This window comes from Carya illinoinensis, chromosome 5 (assembly GCF_018687715.1).
Source record: "Carya illinoinensis cultivar Pawnee chromosome 5, C.illinoinensisPawnee_v1, whole genome shotgun sequence".
NCBI lineage: Eukaryota > Viridiplantae > Streptophyta > Magnoliopsida > Fagales > Juglandaceae > Carya > Carya illinoinensis.
In genome coordinates this window covers 37,267,526-37,281,553 of record NC_056756.1, presented here as the reverse complement: position 1 = coordinate 37,281,553, position 14,028 = coordinate 37,267,526, and the positions used below count along the sequence as shown (strand labels likewise).

The window sequence follows — 14,028 nt, the reverse complement described above, 5'->3', positions numbered from 1 at the left end:
TCACTTCAATTTATACATTTATTTTTATAATATGTATTAGTAATTTTAGGATTTCTCTTAAACCTAGTTTAGTTACATAGATAAGATTATTAGATGATATGAGAAATTTATGAATAGTAGTGAAATAATTTGAATTAAGATTTTTATGAAGTTTTGATAAAGAAAAAAGAAAAAGTTAAATAAACAAATATAAAATAAAAATAGGGTTAGAATATAATTTTTTAATATTATTTTTATTTTAGAATTTGAAAAAATTGAATTATTTTTGATGTTTTATTTAGAAATTTGAAAAAGTTATAATGATTAGGTAATAATTAAATAAAAAATTAAAAATTAAAAATTGAAAAATATTTATATTTGAATGATGTTTGAATGTTGAGATCATGAGATAATGAAAGGTTTGTGAAATTAAATCAGACCTTAAAAATATATGAAAGTAAGACTTTAAGGCCTGGTTTAGATGTTAGGCTGATTTGAAATGAGTTGAGTTCCTTATAAATAGTAATAAGTTGAGATAGTGGAGTAAGTTTTATGAAGTTTACCTAAAATGAGTTTAGATATATTTGAATATTAAGATGAGTTTAAATATATTTATACAAAGTTAAATAAAATTATATATCTTATATATAAAGAGGTGTTAAGCTGAAAAAAATTATATAAGATATATAATTTTATTTAACTTTGTATAAAGAGGTGTTAAGTTGAAAAAAATTAATTTAATAATTTAAAAATTGAGTATTAAAATATTACATCCAATTTAAAATTAAAATTTTAGTCTAACTTCCAAATAGGTGCCAAATGTTTTGGGTCGGAGATGCATGGCATATACTGAGATAAGTTCTTGTTTTCAATCTGCAGTGATCTGATCTTATCCATCATTCAATAGTTTAAGGTAGCTTGGTGTATTCAAGTAATTGGAGGAACAACTTAAAGAGATTCTAGAGAAAGTGCCAGTTCATCATGTGGACTGAGGCTGCAGGCCAGCTAGGCTTGTTAATTAATTTCATAGCCAATAATTACGAGAAGAAGATCATCCGAGAGATGACAGAGGCACTGAAAGCAAAGGAGACGTATCGTGTACATCCTTGTTTATATTGGCATTAAAGGGGTGATGCTAATCGATGCTTATGTCAAGAATTATTATGCTATATATTCACAGCCACATATTCTAGTCAATGAAATCAAGCACACCTTGTCCACTAGTCAAACCCTATATATTTATGATCTACTATAAGTGTAGCACTAGTTTTTAGTTTCCACACCTACAAGAACGCCTCTATGTATATGAGCAAGCTGTTTATAAAAATCTACTTTCAAAGTGAGCGAGATGAGATATTGTAAGCTGACAGAATTAAATACACAATAAATAAAAGATCATTGTCGATCGACTATGTCAATAAGAATTTCGAAGACGAAGATGATCAGTAAATATTCTCTTGATCAGGGACCATCACATAAACATGAAGATGATCAGTACGTACACATTAAATAAAAATATCATTAGATTGTTTTTGAACTATACATGATATTAATTAGATATAGAGTGATAATATTACGTATAGTCATAAAATACGGAAATATCGTGCAGTCATTTTGAAAAAAAGTAAAGCCTATAGTTAAAAAATTAATTTTTTTAATATAAATTTTATATTTATTTTTTTTAAATGATTACACGATATTTATACACTTACAACACAACTGTGATTATCAATATATATATATATATATATATATAAATCAGGAGGCGGCCGGCCATCTTTTTTCAGACTTTCTTACCGACGTGATCTCCATGGGACCACTTGCTTAACGCTTTCATAAATACTTGCCTGCAGTTAAATATATACAATATATATAATTAGTATGATTAGATAACGGATACATATAACGATCAATGATTAATTATATAAGTAATGAAATTAATCAAAATAATAATAATTTATATTTACAGACCAGCTGTAAATGAATTCTCATACATTGAAGAGTATGTAATTATTTTCTTTAATTTCTTTTCCTGCATGGCGGAGGAGCCAAAAGGTTTTTCTGGAAAATCTACAACGTACTTCAACTAATTAAAATGATGAAATTTGCAATAATTAATTGTTATAAGATATTGGTGATTTAGTTTGAAAAAATTTATAAGTCTAACTCATCTTATAAAACTGATTCAATACAAAAAAGTTGCTCGTTCTTTATAAATATAGCCTAGAAGAGAAACAAATTATATAATGGAGAAAGAAAAATATCCATAAAAGTGATAAAACAATCATCCAAATATTGATCATATTAAATGATAACAAGGCGTGAAATGATCTGGAAGTTTAAGGGCTTGTTTGGACACTTTGATCATAATTATGTGAAGAGTAATGAAATTATTTAAGTTAAAGATGTTTTTATTAGGTTTTGAAATAATAGAAAAAATAAATAAATAAAAATATTATAAAGTTAAAAGAATTGTTTAGATATAATTTTTTAATCTAATTTTTGTTTTGAAGCTTAAAAAAATTGTATGTATTTTTGTGTTTTGTTTTAAAATTTATAAAAGTTGTAATAATTAGATAATAATTAAATAAAAAAATTGAAAAATAAAAAATAAAAAATATAGTTTTATATTTAAATAATGTTTAAGAAAGAAATTGTGAAAAGTTTTAGTAATTTCTTGTCTCATCTCATTACCATGATACCCTAAATCAGAAAAAATTTGCTCTCAGACCCTTTGATAAATTCATATATAGACTGCTTAAGTTTGTTTGACACTATATTAGTCCTAATCGATCATGCACAATGATTCATATTATATAGTTTAAATTGAAACTTAAAAGAGAATGAAATAGATGACTATGGGAAATAATGGGCCTTTGAAACCTTTGATTTTTGTACTTACCAACAAATTTGAGCCTGTGCCTGCGAGACTCATGACACTTTTTCTCCTCCTAACCCTTGTGATTTTCACCTTAGTAGTACTTTCGTCACCGCCATCATGATAATCGTTAACTACCGAAGATGAAAAGCGAAAACTACCGTGCAGATCCTCCCTATTCTTCCCGAAACTGCCCCATCTCATGGATCCAAAATGAACTCCTCCTCCCTTCTCCTTAGCCGGAGCTAATCTCCTGCTGTGCAGATCCTCTACTGTACTGCTTGATCTGATCATGGAAAACCTGTGACTGTGAGACACAGGCCGCCCCCCCACGTATGGCCCATTCAAGACCGTCGTTGGGGACGGCATGTTGGCGGCTTTACTCTCGCTTTGTAATCTGGGAGGCAGTTCCAAGGTTCTTGCACTGATATTTGGTTTGGAATCGGAGGCGCATGGCCTTGGCTTGCCTGGTGCTTCCTCCCACTGGAATGGAATCGAAGCTGTGACCGATCGCGGCGGCGGTGTTAGCATTCCTGCAGGAGACGACTCGGCCAGCTTGCTTGAAAGTGAGAGAAAAGAGAGCTTTGGTATGGAACTTGTTTCGCATGACTCTGCTGGCTCAGCCGACCCCATTCCTCTCTCTCTATGGGTTTTCTTTGTTTAAGATCAACTCCAAAACCCAATTCTCTATGTAGAAAAACATGCATACCCAAGTTGATTTTTTGGTCACTTTGTGAGTAGGTTTACGACTTTTATAGATAGACAACAGGGACTAAGTTTTAGAGAGAGAGAGAGAGAGAGAGAGAGAGAGCGGGGGGCAGGTGAGGTGGTGAATGCGAATTGTGATGGTTACAGCAACGCTCCTGGCGCTTCTTATTCACCAGAAATAATTGTCGTTATTTTTCCTCCGTCCGACCTCATAGTCCTTGTTTTATGTTACACTCACCGCTCCCAGTTTCGTAGGGAGCTATTGTTAGTGGCTTTTAATATATATATATATATATTTTTTTTTACATGTAGTTTTTAATATTTTTAAATTTCTTTTTAAAAAAAATTTACAACAATAATAAAAAGTATTTTCTTAATTATAAAGTAAAAAAATAATAAACTAGTCCCAACGTAGCGGTAGGACTAGTGTTATCCTTTATTTTATTGGTGGATAACGACCAGCAACGGCCATTGGTCTACTTGTTCTTTTGAAAAGTCATAGCAGGAGAGATCAGTCCTGTCAGCAGTACCGTCCGCGGCTTCTTACTCTTGAGTGCCAATTTAGAAGAAAATTGATGGATTGATATACGGGATTTCATATATAAAGATACATGTACAAAACGAAATAATTTGATATGAAACGGTCGGATTTATTTTATATATATTATAACCAATTTTATTATTTCATGTATTATATTAATTAAAGTAAATTTTTAAATTTGTTTATAAATAAAATATTAATTTCTTTGTAGAGATATACGACTGAATTGTCAGGCTTCTTTTGACACGTACGTTTATATGAGTCTTTAATTTACACGTACCTTTATATTAAAGTAAATTAAAGGAAGTACTACTGCATGAACATGAACTATATCATGAGGAGATCAGAATGGGCATCATGCAAATTATAAAGGGTGATTAGGTGAAGGCATGGTCATGCTATTTATGGGGGGAGATGATGATGTCATATATGCATGCCAATAATTGTCAAGTACTAGCTATTACAACTACTCTACACGCAATAATTAATATAGGTTTAATGATCAATCCGCTTTTGGACCAATTTATAATTAGTTTTTCTGTGCCTTAGCCTATATGCCGGCTATTGAAAGAGTTTTTCTGTGCCTTAGCATGTAACATGCTATATATATATATATAACTGTGAAATGTGTAAATATTATATAATTATTTTTAAAAAAATTTATAATTTATAATTAAAAAATTAATTTTTTTATATATATCTTGTATTAATTTTTTTTTTAAAATTATACAATATTTATATAATTATAATTATAAACATCATTTATATATATAGAAAGAGTTGCTAGCTTTGTTTCCACCAAAATAGCAAGAGTTTAGTTTGTCTTTGTGTTTGGATTATGGACGAAGACGAACGTGAAAGTTGTATCGGGAAATCATAATTAACTGCATGCATGGCCTCAGTTAAAGTCGTGTTGACCGATCGGTACAAAACCGGGGAATGTCATTGTGTTTATCGACCTCATCTTCTAAGGGCTGATTTGGATGGTGTTATTATTATTTATTATTTTATTAATATTTAATATTTATTAATTTATATTATTATTTATTATTTTTAATAAAATATATAATATCACCTTACTATTTAAATATAATTTAAAACAACAAATTAAAACTGTCTAAACTCCGGCTAACAAAACACGCCGTACCAAAAAATCATGAATATAAGAATATTCGATCCATTCGTTAGATTTTTTTATGGGTTGTTAATTAATTAGTTCATGTATATATATTAATTATTTAGTGTATTTGACTATGTGTACGTATATATATATTAATTATTTAGTTTTTAGTTCTTAAAGACACGTTAAACAATCTCTTTAGAATGTCAAAAACTCTCCTCTAACCGTTTTTTCTCTTTAGTCGTCTTCCCCATAAAGGCGAAAAGGGAGATAACGACTTAGGTGGAGTCTGAGTCTCAGGTTACTCAGTGAGTAAGGAAGAGGTTTGCCCTCCACGTTTGTTCCTGCAAACAAACGGTGGGAGTGAGTGATGGAGGACTTGAAGAAACAATGAGCGAAGTTGAAGCTGACGGAAGAAGAAAACGAGGTTATTAGTCTGGATACGGATGTCACAGGGAGGATATTGGAGAAGGAAATCGCAGCTTGGTAGGGAAGTTATTATCGGAGAGAAAGATAAACAAAGATGTAATCCAGGCTACAATGAGGAAGATCTGGCGAACGGGAAACTCGTTTGATTTCCATGAGATTAATTTGAATCTATTTGTTATTACCTTTGGAAATCAAAAGGATAGAGATAGGTTCTAGAAGGCAAGCCCTGGTTGTTTGATAATCATTTACTAGTGCTTAAAACATTTGATGGCTTTGTATCCCCGCAATTGATGCAATTTGATAGGGAAGAATTTTGGGTACAAATGTATAATCTGCCACTAGCGTGCATGAATGCTGAAGTTGGACAACGGATTGGTGTCTTGATTGGCAATGTCCGAGAAGTGGAGGTAAGTGCGAATGGTTTTGGATGGGGTCAATTTTTTAGAGCTAAAATTGAAATTGATCTGAAAAGAAGATTGGCGAGGGGACACACAACGAGTTTATTTGGGGACAAAATATGGATACCATTGAAATATGAGAAACTTCCTAAGCTTTGCTTTAAATGTGGTGTCATTAGTCATGGTGAGGAAGGTTGTTTGGGGAAGGAAGATCAGGTTAGCGGGGGAAAGGAGAGTGGTGTTCAATTTGGTACGTGGCTTCGAGCAACCTATAAGCCCCGACGTCGAATAGAAGAAATCCAAAATGAGCAGCAACAGGCTGCAATAGAGGAGGGTGGAGGTGGGGTAAGTAAGGAGGATGGGGAAAGGCAGGGTGATGTCACTATTATCGATATTTTAGATAAGGAGGGGGGAGGATTAAAGGGGAAGGAAGGGGGGGTTAGTGATGAAATCCGTTTGGGAGGGAAGCCCTATGAAGAAAATAACACGGTGAGGGTAGAGGAGAAAATTGCTAATGAGGTGTTTGAAGAAATGCCTATTCGGGGAGACAGAGAGGTAGGAGGGAAGTATGAGGTCAGGACGAGATCAGCCCCTAAGTGCAGCAATCAGTTACTTTGATAGAGTCATGAGAAGGAGTTGATGCCTGGACGGAGGAGATTTCTGATCGAGGTCTAGCAATGGAAGAAACTGGTGCTAAAACTACTAAGGGAAGATGGAAGAGGAGGGCAAGAACAGCAGGTGACACTTTAACTGGTCTATTGGGTGCTGGCAATAAATGTAACATAGGCAGTGCTGATTCAGATTTGGGAAGGATGGGGGTTGAGAAAAAAGGAAGGAAAGGGGAAGTTGAAAATACTGTAATTGAGTCAATGATATTGGCGGAGGCTGATAGTTAGCCCCGCCAAGTGTTATGAAAATATTAAGTTGGAACTGCCGGGGGCTTGGGAACCCCTGGACAGTTCAGGATCTTCACCACTTGGTGAAAGAAAAGAGACCCGATATAGTATTTCTTATTGAGACTAAATTGATGGCTAAGAATTTTGAAGGTATCAAAAGGAGGATGGCGTGGGATGGGTGCTTTGTTGTTGAGGCAATTGGTAGGAGTGGGGGATTGGTGCTTTTATGGAAAGATGAAGAGGAGGTGGATATTGTAAACTTTTCACAACATCATATTAGTGCCTATGTTGGTAAGGATGAAAGGTGGCTGTTGACAGGGTTGTATGGTCATCCAGAAGTGAATAGAAGAAGGGATTCGTGGAAATTGTTGTCTCTAATAAAGCCATCTGGTCAGGTACCATGGTGTACAATTGAAGATTTCAATAAAGTGTGTTACCAAGATGAAAAGGAATGGGGTAGGCCTAGACCAGAATCTCAGATGAGAGAGTTTAGGCATGCTTTGGAAGAAAATTGCTTGTTTGATCTCAGGTGGAAGGGGTGTAAGTTCACTTGGAGTAATAGACATGAAGACCAGACTTTCACAAAGGAAAGGCTAGACAGGGCAGTGGCTAATTGTTGGTGGAAAGACTTGTTTAAAAATAGAGAGGTGGAGGTGTTGACAGTGAGGCAGTCAGACCATAAAGCATTATTAATGAGTATGGATAAGGATGAAGGCATGAACAAGAAGAGGAGAAGAATTTTCAGGTTTGAGGCAAAGTGGACTCTTGAGGAAGATGGAGGGGCTATTATTGAAGATGTATGGAAGAGAAGAGTTAGTTTGCAAAACCTAATGGGACAGGTGCAGCAGAAACTTTCAAGGTGTCAGAGAGAGTTACTTCACTGGAGCTTTCAGAGGAGGCAAAATGCTGAGATTCTAATCAAAGAAAAAACTGAAAGGTTAAAGGAAGAACAAGAGAATGAGGGTCCTCACAATGCCAGGATTATCAAATCTCTGCAAAGGGATTTGGGTTTATTATTAGCTCAAGAAGATTTAAAATGGAAGCAGAGGGCTAAGTGGAATTGGTACAAAAATGGGGACAAGAACACAAAGTTCTTTCATTCATGTGCTAGTCAGAAAAGAATAAAGAACCGAATAAAGGAAATCAGGGATGATAATGGTAGGGTGGTGACTGAGCAAGGTGAGATGGAGGGGGGTTTTTTTATTGTATTTTCAGAAAATGTTTGCCTCTTCTAATCCCACTATGGAGGCTATTGATGAATGCTTGAGAGGCATTAGTCCGAGGGTTACACCTGTCATGAATGAAGATCTGTAGAGACCTTATGTTGAGGAAGAAGTTATGACTGCTTTAAAGCATATGGCTGCACTGAAATCCCCAGGGCCTGATGGCTATGGGGCTTGTTTCTTTCAAGCATATTGGGGTGTAGTAGGGGAAGAGGTGTGCAAGGCAGTACTGGGCTTTCTGAATGGTCAGGAAGGTTTGGGGAGAGGTGTGATGACCCGCTTTTGCGTGTATTTTCACTGAAGGGTTGTTTTTAATTTAATTAATATATTAGTTTATTTATTTTAAATTAATATGTTTTAAATTGGTTTTTAATTTATTTGATGTTGTGTTTATTTTATTTAGTCGTTTTACGGTTTTTAAAATTGTTTTCGGCGGATCAGTTTTGGTTTCCGGAGTGAGGACTGGACCTCATTTCTTTTCCCTCATCTTTTCTTTTTCTTTTCTCTTTTTCCTTTTTCTTTTTCCTTTTCCTTCTTTTTCTTTCTTTTTCTTTCTTTTCTTCTTCTTTCTTCTTCCTCCTCTCCCGCGTACGCTCATCAGCCCCTTTTAGCCCCTTTGACCGGCCGGTTCTCCGCCGTCCGGCCACCGTTTGGTGCACCGTCACCACCGTTCTCTTCCCCTTCCACCATAGATCATCCCCACCAATTTTCAGAGCCATCGGACCAGCCGTTAGCTTTCGAGAGCTGCCGGAAGTCGCTGCACCTGCTCTGTTTTTGCCCCTGTCGCCGGAATCTTCTTCAGCCCAGACCGCCGCCGTTCGGCCACCGTTTGGCTCGCCGCCGGTCTCGTTCGAATCCCCTCCCTCCGGCGCACCTTCCCACCAAATATCTCCCCCATCCGGCCGGCCGTTTGGCCGGAAAAGCCATTTGAAGCCCCACGGTTTTTGACTCGATCCGCCGCCGTCGCTCCACCTCCGGCCACCATTTCTTCACCACTTCATCACCGGTCCCTTGCCGTCCTAACCCACCCATTTCCGGCCTCCAACGACCACCGGAACAGCTCCTACGAGCTTGCTTTCCGATTTGAGTTTTCCAGCCTATTTCCGGCGTTTTCGCCGCCACCCACGGCCAACCACCACTTCCAATAGCTTCATAATCATCCTTAGGCCATTCCCTATCAATCCTAAGCCCTGGTTTGTTCCCGTTCAAAAATGGGTAATTTATTACCCACGGACACAGTGTAAATTACACTGTTACGTTGCTTTTCCTCTGCCGTTTGCAACGCCGCGAGCTTTCTAAAAATACCGTATAGCGCTGTAAGTATTTTCCAAACCCTATTTTCAGATTTTAATATATATTGCTCATTCAATTATTTATTGTTGTTGGTTGTTGATTCCGGACTGAGTCCGAGGAGTTTCGGGGGTCGGATGGATGGAGGATGGAGTTGCCTGTTTATTTGATTTATGATTGTTGGATTATTTTATTATGCATTGTTATGGCATTACATGGTGCATGCACGTGTGTTTGTGGATTTATGTGAAAAGCCTGTGTATTGGCGTAAGTGTATTGCGGGTGCGTGTGTATCACGAGCCCAAGCCGGAATGGGTTATTATCTCGGTGGAGCTCCTCTGGTCACTCGGGAGCGGAATAAACTGAGTGATGTCCCCTGAGTTGTCGAGAGCGATGACGGGAGCGGGGCTAGGGGATGCTTGGCTACGAACGCGCCGGGCGCGGAACCGGGCATCGCTCTACTCACCGACTCCGTGGCCCTTCGCTAGCGAGGGCTAGAGGATGCTTGGCTACGAACGCGCGGGGCGCGGAACTGGGCATCGCTCGTTAGGTGTCACATGCGTGGTGGTACTCTACGGCGTGACACTGGAGCCAGGGTGTGCGGATGACCCCTAGGGGAGGTCATGGTACATACGGTTAAAATTGGATAATGGTTTGTGAGGCCAAATGGGACTTTTGGCGTGGGCCAGATGGACTTCTGGCGAGATATTGGGTCAGATGGACTTCTGGCGAGATATTGGGCCAAATGGACTTTTGGCGGCCAAATGTGACTTTTGGCGTGTTTTTGGGCCAAATGGGATTTTTGGCGTGTGTGGAAAAAATTATGTTTTATGGGCTTTGTGCATTGGGCATGTTTTCATGCATATTGTTTGAGTCCTATGTGTTTTTATCTGGTAGCGTTTGGGTTTACTTACCTACGGAACCATTTGTGGTTCCGTAGCTTTTGGTGCAGGTGATGAGGATGAGGAGGAGGAGGCTGAGTCCGAGGATACGGCTCCGCCGGGTTGCTAATGTTATGCTTTTCTTTATGGTTTTAAATCTGTATTTGGGTTTTTGTAATATTTTATTTACGTATGTTTTAAACAGCTTGTATTACATTAAGAAAAAAATTCTAGTACTTAGTTATATCACTTTCGTTATCCGCTGCGTTTTTCTTGTGCACACTTGTTGCCTTTGCACACACTTGGCACCCGTCGATGGGATGGTGACCCGGGTTGTCACCATCCAGACGTCTCGATTTTCCCGTGTTCGGGCGTGGGGAATTGGGGGCGTCACAAGAGGGATTAATTACACATACATAGCATTGATTCCAAAGGTTAAGAACCCATCATTGGCTAGTGAATTTAGGCCAATTAGTCTATGTAATGTTATATACAAGTTGATTTCCAAGGTCTTGGCAAACAGACTTAAGAAAAGTGCTTCCTTTATTGATTTCCAACAATCAAAGTGCTTTCATCCCAGGGAAATTGATAACTGATAATGTGATGATCGCATATGAAGCTTTGCATACTATGAAGACAAGGCAAAAGGGGAAGGTGGGAAGTATGGCTTTAAAGTTAGACATGGCAAAAGCCTATTACAGGATTGAGTGGAGTTTCTTAGAAAATATCATGAGGAAGATGGGGTTTGGGGAAAGGTGGATTGGGCTGGTGATGCAGTGTGTCTCTTCTGTTACCTATTCGGTTATGGTAAATGAACAGTCTGGTAGAGTGATAAAGCCTACACGAGGTATTAGACAAGGGGATCCAATTTCCCCTTACCTTTTCATTCTTTGTGCTGAGGGCCTTAGTAATCTGATTAATAAGGCTGAAACCAGATGTGAGATTCAAGGAGTTGCTATTGCAAAAGGGGGTACAAGGGTAAGTCATCTGTTGTTTGCAGATGATTGTGTTATTTTTGGGAGAGCAAAAAGGGATGAATGGTACAAAATACATGGATTACTGGACACGTATGGGAAGGCTTCAGGGCAGCAACTTAATTTGCAGAAGACAACCATCTTTTTCAGCTCCAATACTGCAGAATCTATGAGACAGGATGTACAAAGGGCAGCAAGAGTACCTGTGTGTGGTTCTTATGAGAAATACCTTGACTTACCTGCTATGGTTGGTAGGTCAAAGTATAATTCTTTTAGAATTATCAAAGAAAGAGTTTGGGCAAAGTTGCATAATTGGAAGAATTTATTTCTGACTCAAGCTGGGAAAGAATTTCTTTTGAAGGCTGTGGTCCAGGCTATCCCTACATTTACTATGAGTGTTTCAAGCTTCCAAGAAGAATTTACCAAGAGATGTCTTCCCTGATGGCTAAATTTTGGTGAGGGCATAAGCAGGAGGGTAACAAGGTGCAATGGAAAAGTTGGAAGAAAATGAGAGATTCAAAAATGGAAGGAGGATTGGGGTTTAGGGATATTGAAATTTTCAATGTGGCAATGTTAGCAAAGCAATGTTGGAGAATGTTTAACTCTCCTTCCCTATTGGTGGCACAGCTAATGAGAGAGAAGTACTTTCGGGAGCTGCCATTAACTGAAGCAAAACTGGGTTATGCTCCATCTTAAATCTGGAGGAGTTTATGGTCGGCCATAGATCTTCTAAAAGATGGTATTTTCTGGAGGGTAGGGGATGGTAAGAAGATAAAGATATGGAAAGATAGGTGGTTGCCTGCTCCTAGCTCGTTTATAGTCCAATCCCCTGTGAAGATTCTGCATAAGGAAGCTTGTGTGGATCAACTTATTGAGGCTGATACTGTTTCCTGGGATAGGTCTCGGATATATAATATTTTTGATAAGGTGGAAGTTGATATGATCTGTCATATGCCTTTAAGCAGGTGGGGGGTGGAGGATAAAATGGTTTGGGGCCCAGCAAAAAATGGTAGGTTTTCAGTAAAGTCTGCCTATTATCTTGGTATTGAAAGAGCAAAGAGGATGGAAGGGGAAGCATCGAGTAGAAACAAATTGGCCCTTATATGGAGGAAAGTGTGGAGTATGAAGGTGCAGGGTGTTGTTAAGTTCTTTTTATGGAAAGCTGCACATGAAATATTGCCAACTAAGGTAAATCTGTTTAAAAAACAGATTATTGACTCAAAAATGTGCCCTCTTTGCGAGACTGAAGCTGAAACTGTTATTCATGCCTTGTGGAGGTGTCCTACTGCTGCGGATGTATGGGCAGAAGATGGTAGCCCAGTCAAAAAATGGAGTAATAATATTAGTGATTTTGCTGAGCTATGGAATGATATCCAACAGAAACTGGGAAGGGAAGAGGTGGAAGCAGTAGTCTATATTTTAAGGAGGATCTGGATAAGGCGAAACTCTTGGATCTTTGAAAACAAGTTTGATGAGCCAAGAAAAGTTATAAGTGCTGCTAAGCAAGCTGAGGTTGAATATAAAGAAGCAAATTTGAGATGCCACCAGGAGGGGGTTAACTGTAGTAAGTTTAGAAGGGTGTCTGCAAGATAGGAGAAGCCTTTAAGGGAGGAGATCAAAGTGAAATGGGACGCAACAATAGATAAGAAAATGCAGAAAATAGGAATTGGGGTTGTTGCAAGGGATGATCAAGGGGAAATTCTGGCTTGTTTGTGCTCGGTTGTGAATAATTGGAGTGCAGTTTATATGGCAGAGGCTATGGCTCTTAGAAGAGCTGCAATTTTGTGTTTGGAACTAAGTTTTGGAAAGGTTGTGTTAGAAGGAGACTCGCAAATAGTGGTGGCGGCAATGAATGGTGATGAAACAATTCTGACAGACTATGGAGTTGTGATAGAAGATACAAAGAAGATACTTGTTGATAAAACTGATTGGAGTGTTAAGTTTGTGTTTAGGGAAGCAAATAATATAGCTCATATTCTTGCAAAGTTAGCTTTAACAGATATAGAGGAAAATGTTTGGATAGAAGAAGGCTCTATACAAGTGATGAATATGGTCCTTAAGGAGAAGTATTGTAATGATTAATTATTTATGTTGCTATATTCAATGAAGATATACATGTTTCCTTTCAAAAAAAAAAAAAAAAAAAAAGAAGTTCGTAAAGACACGTCATGACTAATACAATGAAAAGAATAGTACTGTATTACATTTTAAGAGTACTTAATTTGGAGGTACAATTAAGTTTATAAGACCAATATGCATAAAGCACGTGTACGTAGAGAAGAAAGAATAATTAAAAAAAAGAAACGATTTGCAGGTCTATATTTTGACATGTGTAAAAATGTACCACATCAAATAATAAAGTCATGTTTTTACTTTTTTTTTTTTTTTTTTTGGTAGAAGAATTTCATTACCCGACTGTACCAAAAGCTCAAATGGAGAGGTGATAAGATAAAAGGAAGAAAAAATTTAGTTATAAGTATAATTATATATTAATATATATATTAATTTATTATAATTAGTTAAAAAATAAATTTTATTAAAATTAATATTAATTTAAATTTTAAATATAAATAAATTAATATTAATATATAGATTAATGTACGATTTTACCCATATTTAACAAAATTTTAAAAAGAAAGAGGCAACGAGTCATAGGATCTGGTATGTTCTTTGATTGAGCCAAAAGCGACCTGCATGGACCAAATAAAAGA

At 37.1% G+C, this 14,028-nt stretch overlaps 2 protein-coding genes across 2 annotated transcripts; one reads left to right on the top strand and one right to left on the bottom strand.

Moving 5' to 3' along the window:
• Positions 1-1,363: 1,363 nt before the first annotated feature.
• LOC122309216 (uncharacterized protein At4g00950-like) lies at positions 1,364-3,714 on the bottom strand. The gene is made up of 2 exons (XM_043122610.1): positions 2,882-3,714; positions 1,364-1,826 (listed from the first exon to the last, which is right to left on the bottom strand). Exons 1-2 carry the CDS (start codon positions 3,488-3,490, stop codon positions 1,773-1,775), a joined length of 663 nt encoding a protein of 220 aa, XP_042978544.1. The 5' UTR covers positions 3,491-3,714; the 3' UTR covers positions 1,364-1,772.
• A 3,249-nt stretch (positions 3,715-6,963) lies between these two features.
• On the top strand, positions 6,964-11,759 carry LOC122310310. Its single transcript, XM_043124205.1, has 3 exons — positions 6,964-8,128; positions 8,328-8,426; positions 10,924-11,759. Exons 1-3 carry the CDS (start codon positions 6,964-6,966, stop codon positions 11,757-11,759), a joined length of 2,100 nt encoding a protein of 699 aa, XP_042980139.1.
• The last annotated feature ends 2,269 nt before the right edge of the window (positions 11,760-14,028 follow it).

Excerpts from the sequence above, each read along its gene's own strand:
- LOC122309216 (XM_043122610.1), bottom strand. The coding sequence starts at position 3,490 with ATGGGGTCGGCTGAGCCAGCAGAGTCATGCGAAACAAGTTCCATACCA. Across the intron at positions 1,827-2,881 it reads GCACAGGCTCAAATTTGTTG|GCAAGTATTTATGAAAGCGT; the intron begins GTAAGTACAAAA and ends ATTTAACTGCAG.
- LOC122310310 (XM_043124205.1), top strand. The coding sequence starts at position 6,964 with ATGAAAATATTAAGTTGGAACTGCCGGGGGCTTGGGAACCCCTGGACA. Across the intron at positions 8,129-8,327 it reads TAGGGTGGTGACTGAGCAAG|GGCCTGATGGCTATGGGGCT; the intron begins GTGAGATGGAGG and ends TGAAATCCCCAG. Across the intron at positions 8,427-10,923 it reads CTTTCTGAATGGTCAGGAAG|GGAAATTGATAACTGATAAT; the intron begins GTTTGGGGAGAG and ends CTTTCATCCCAG.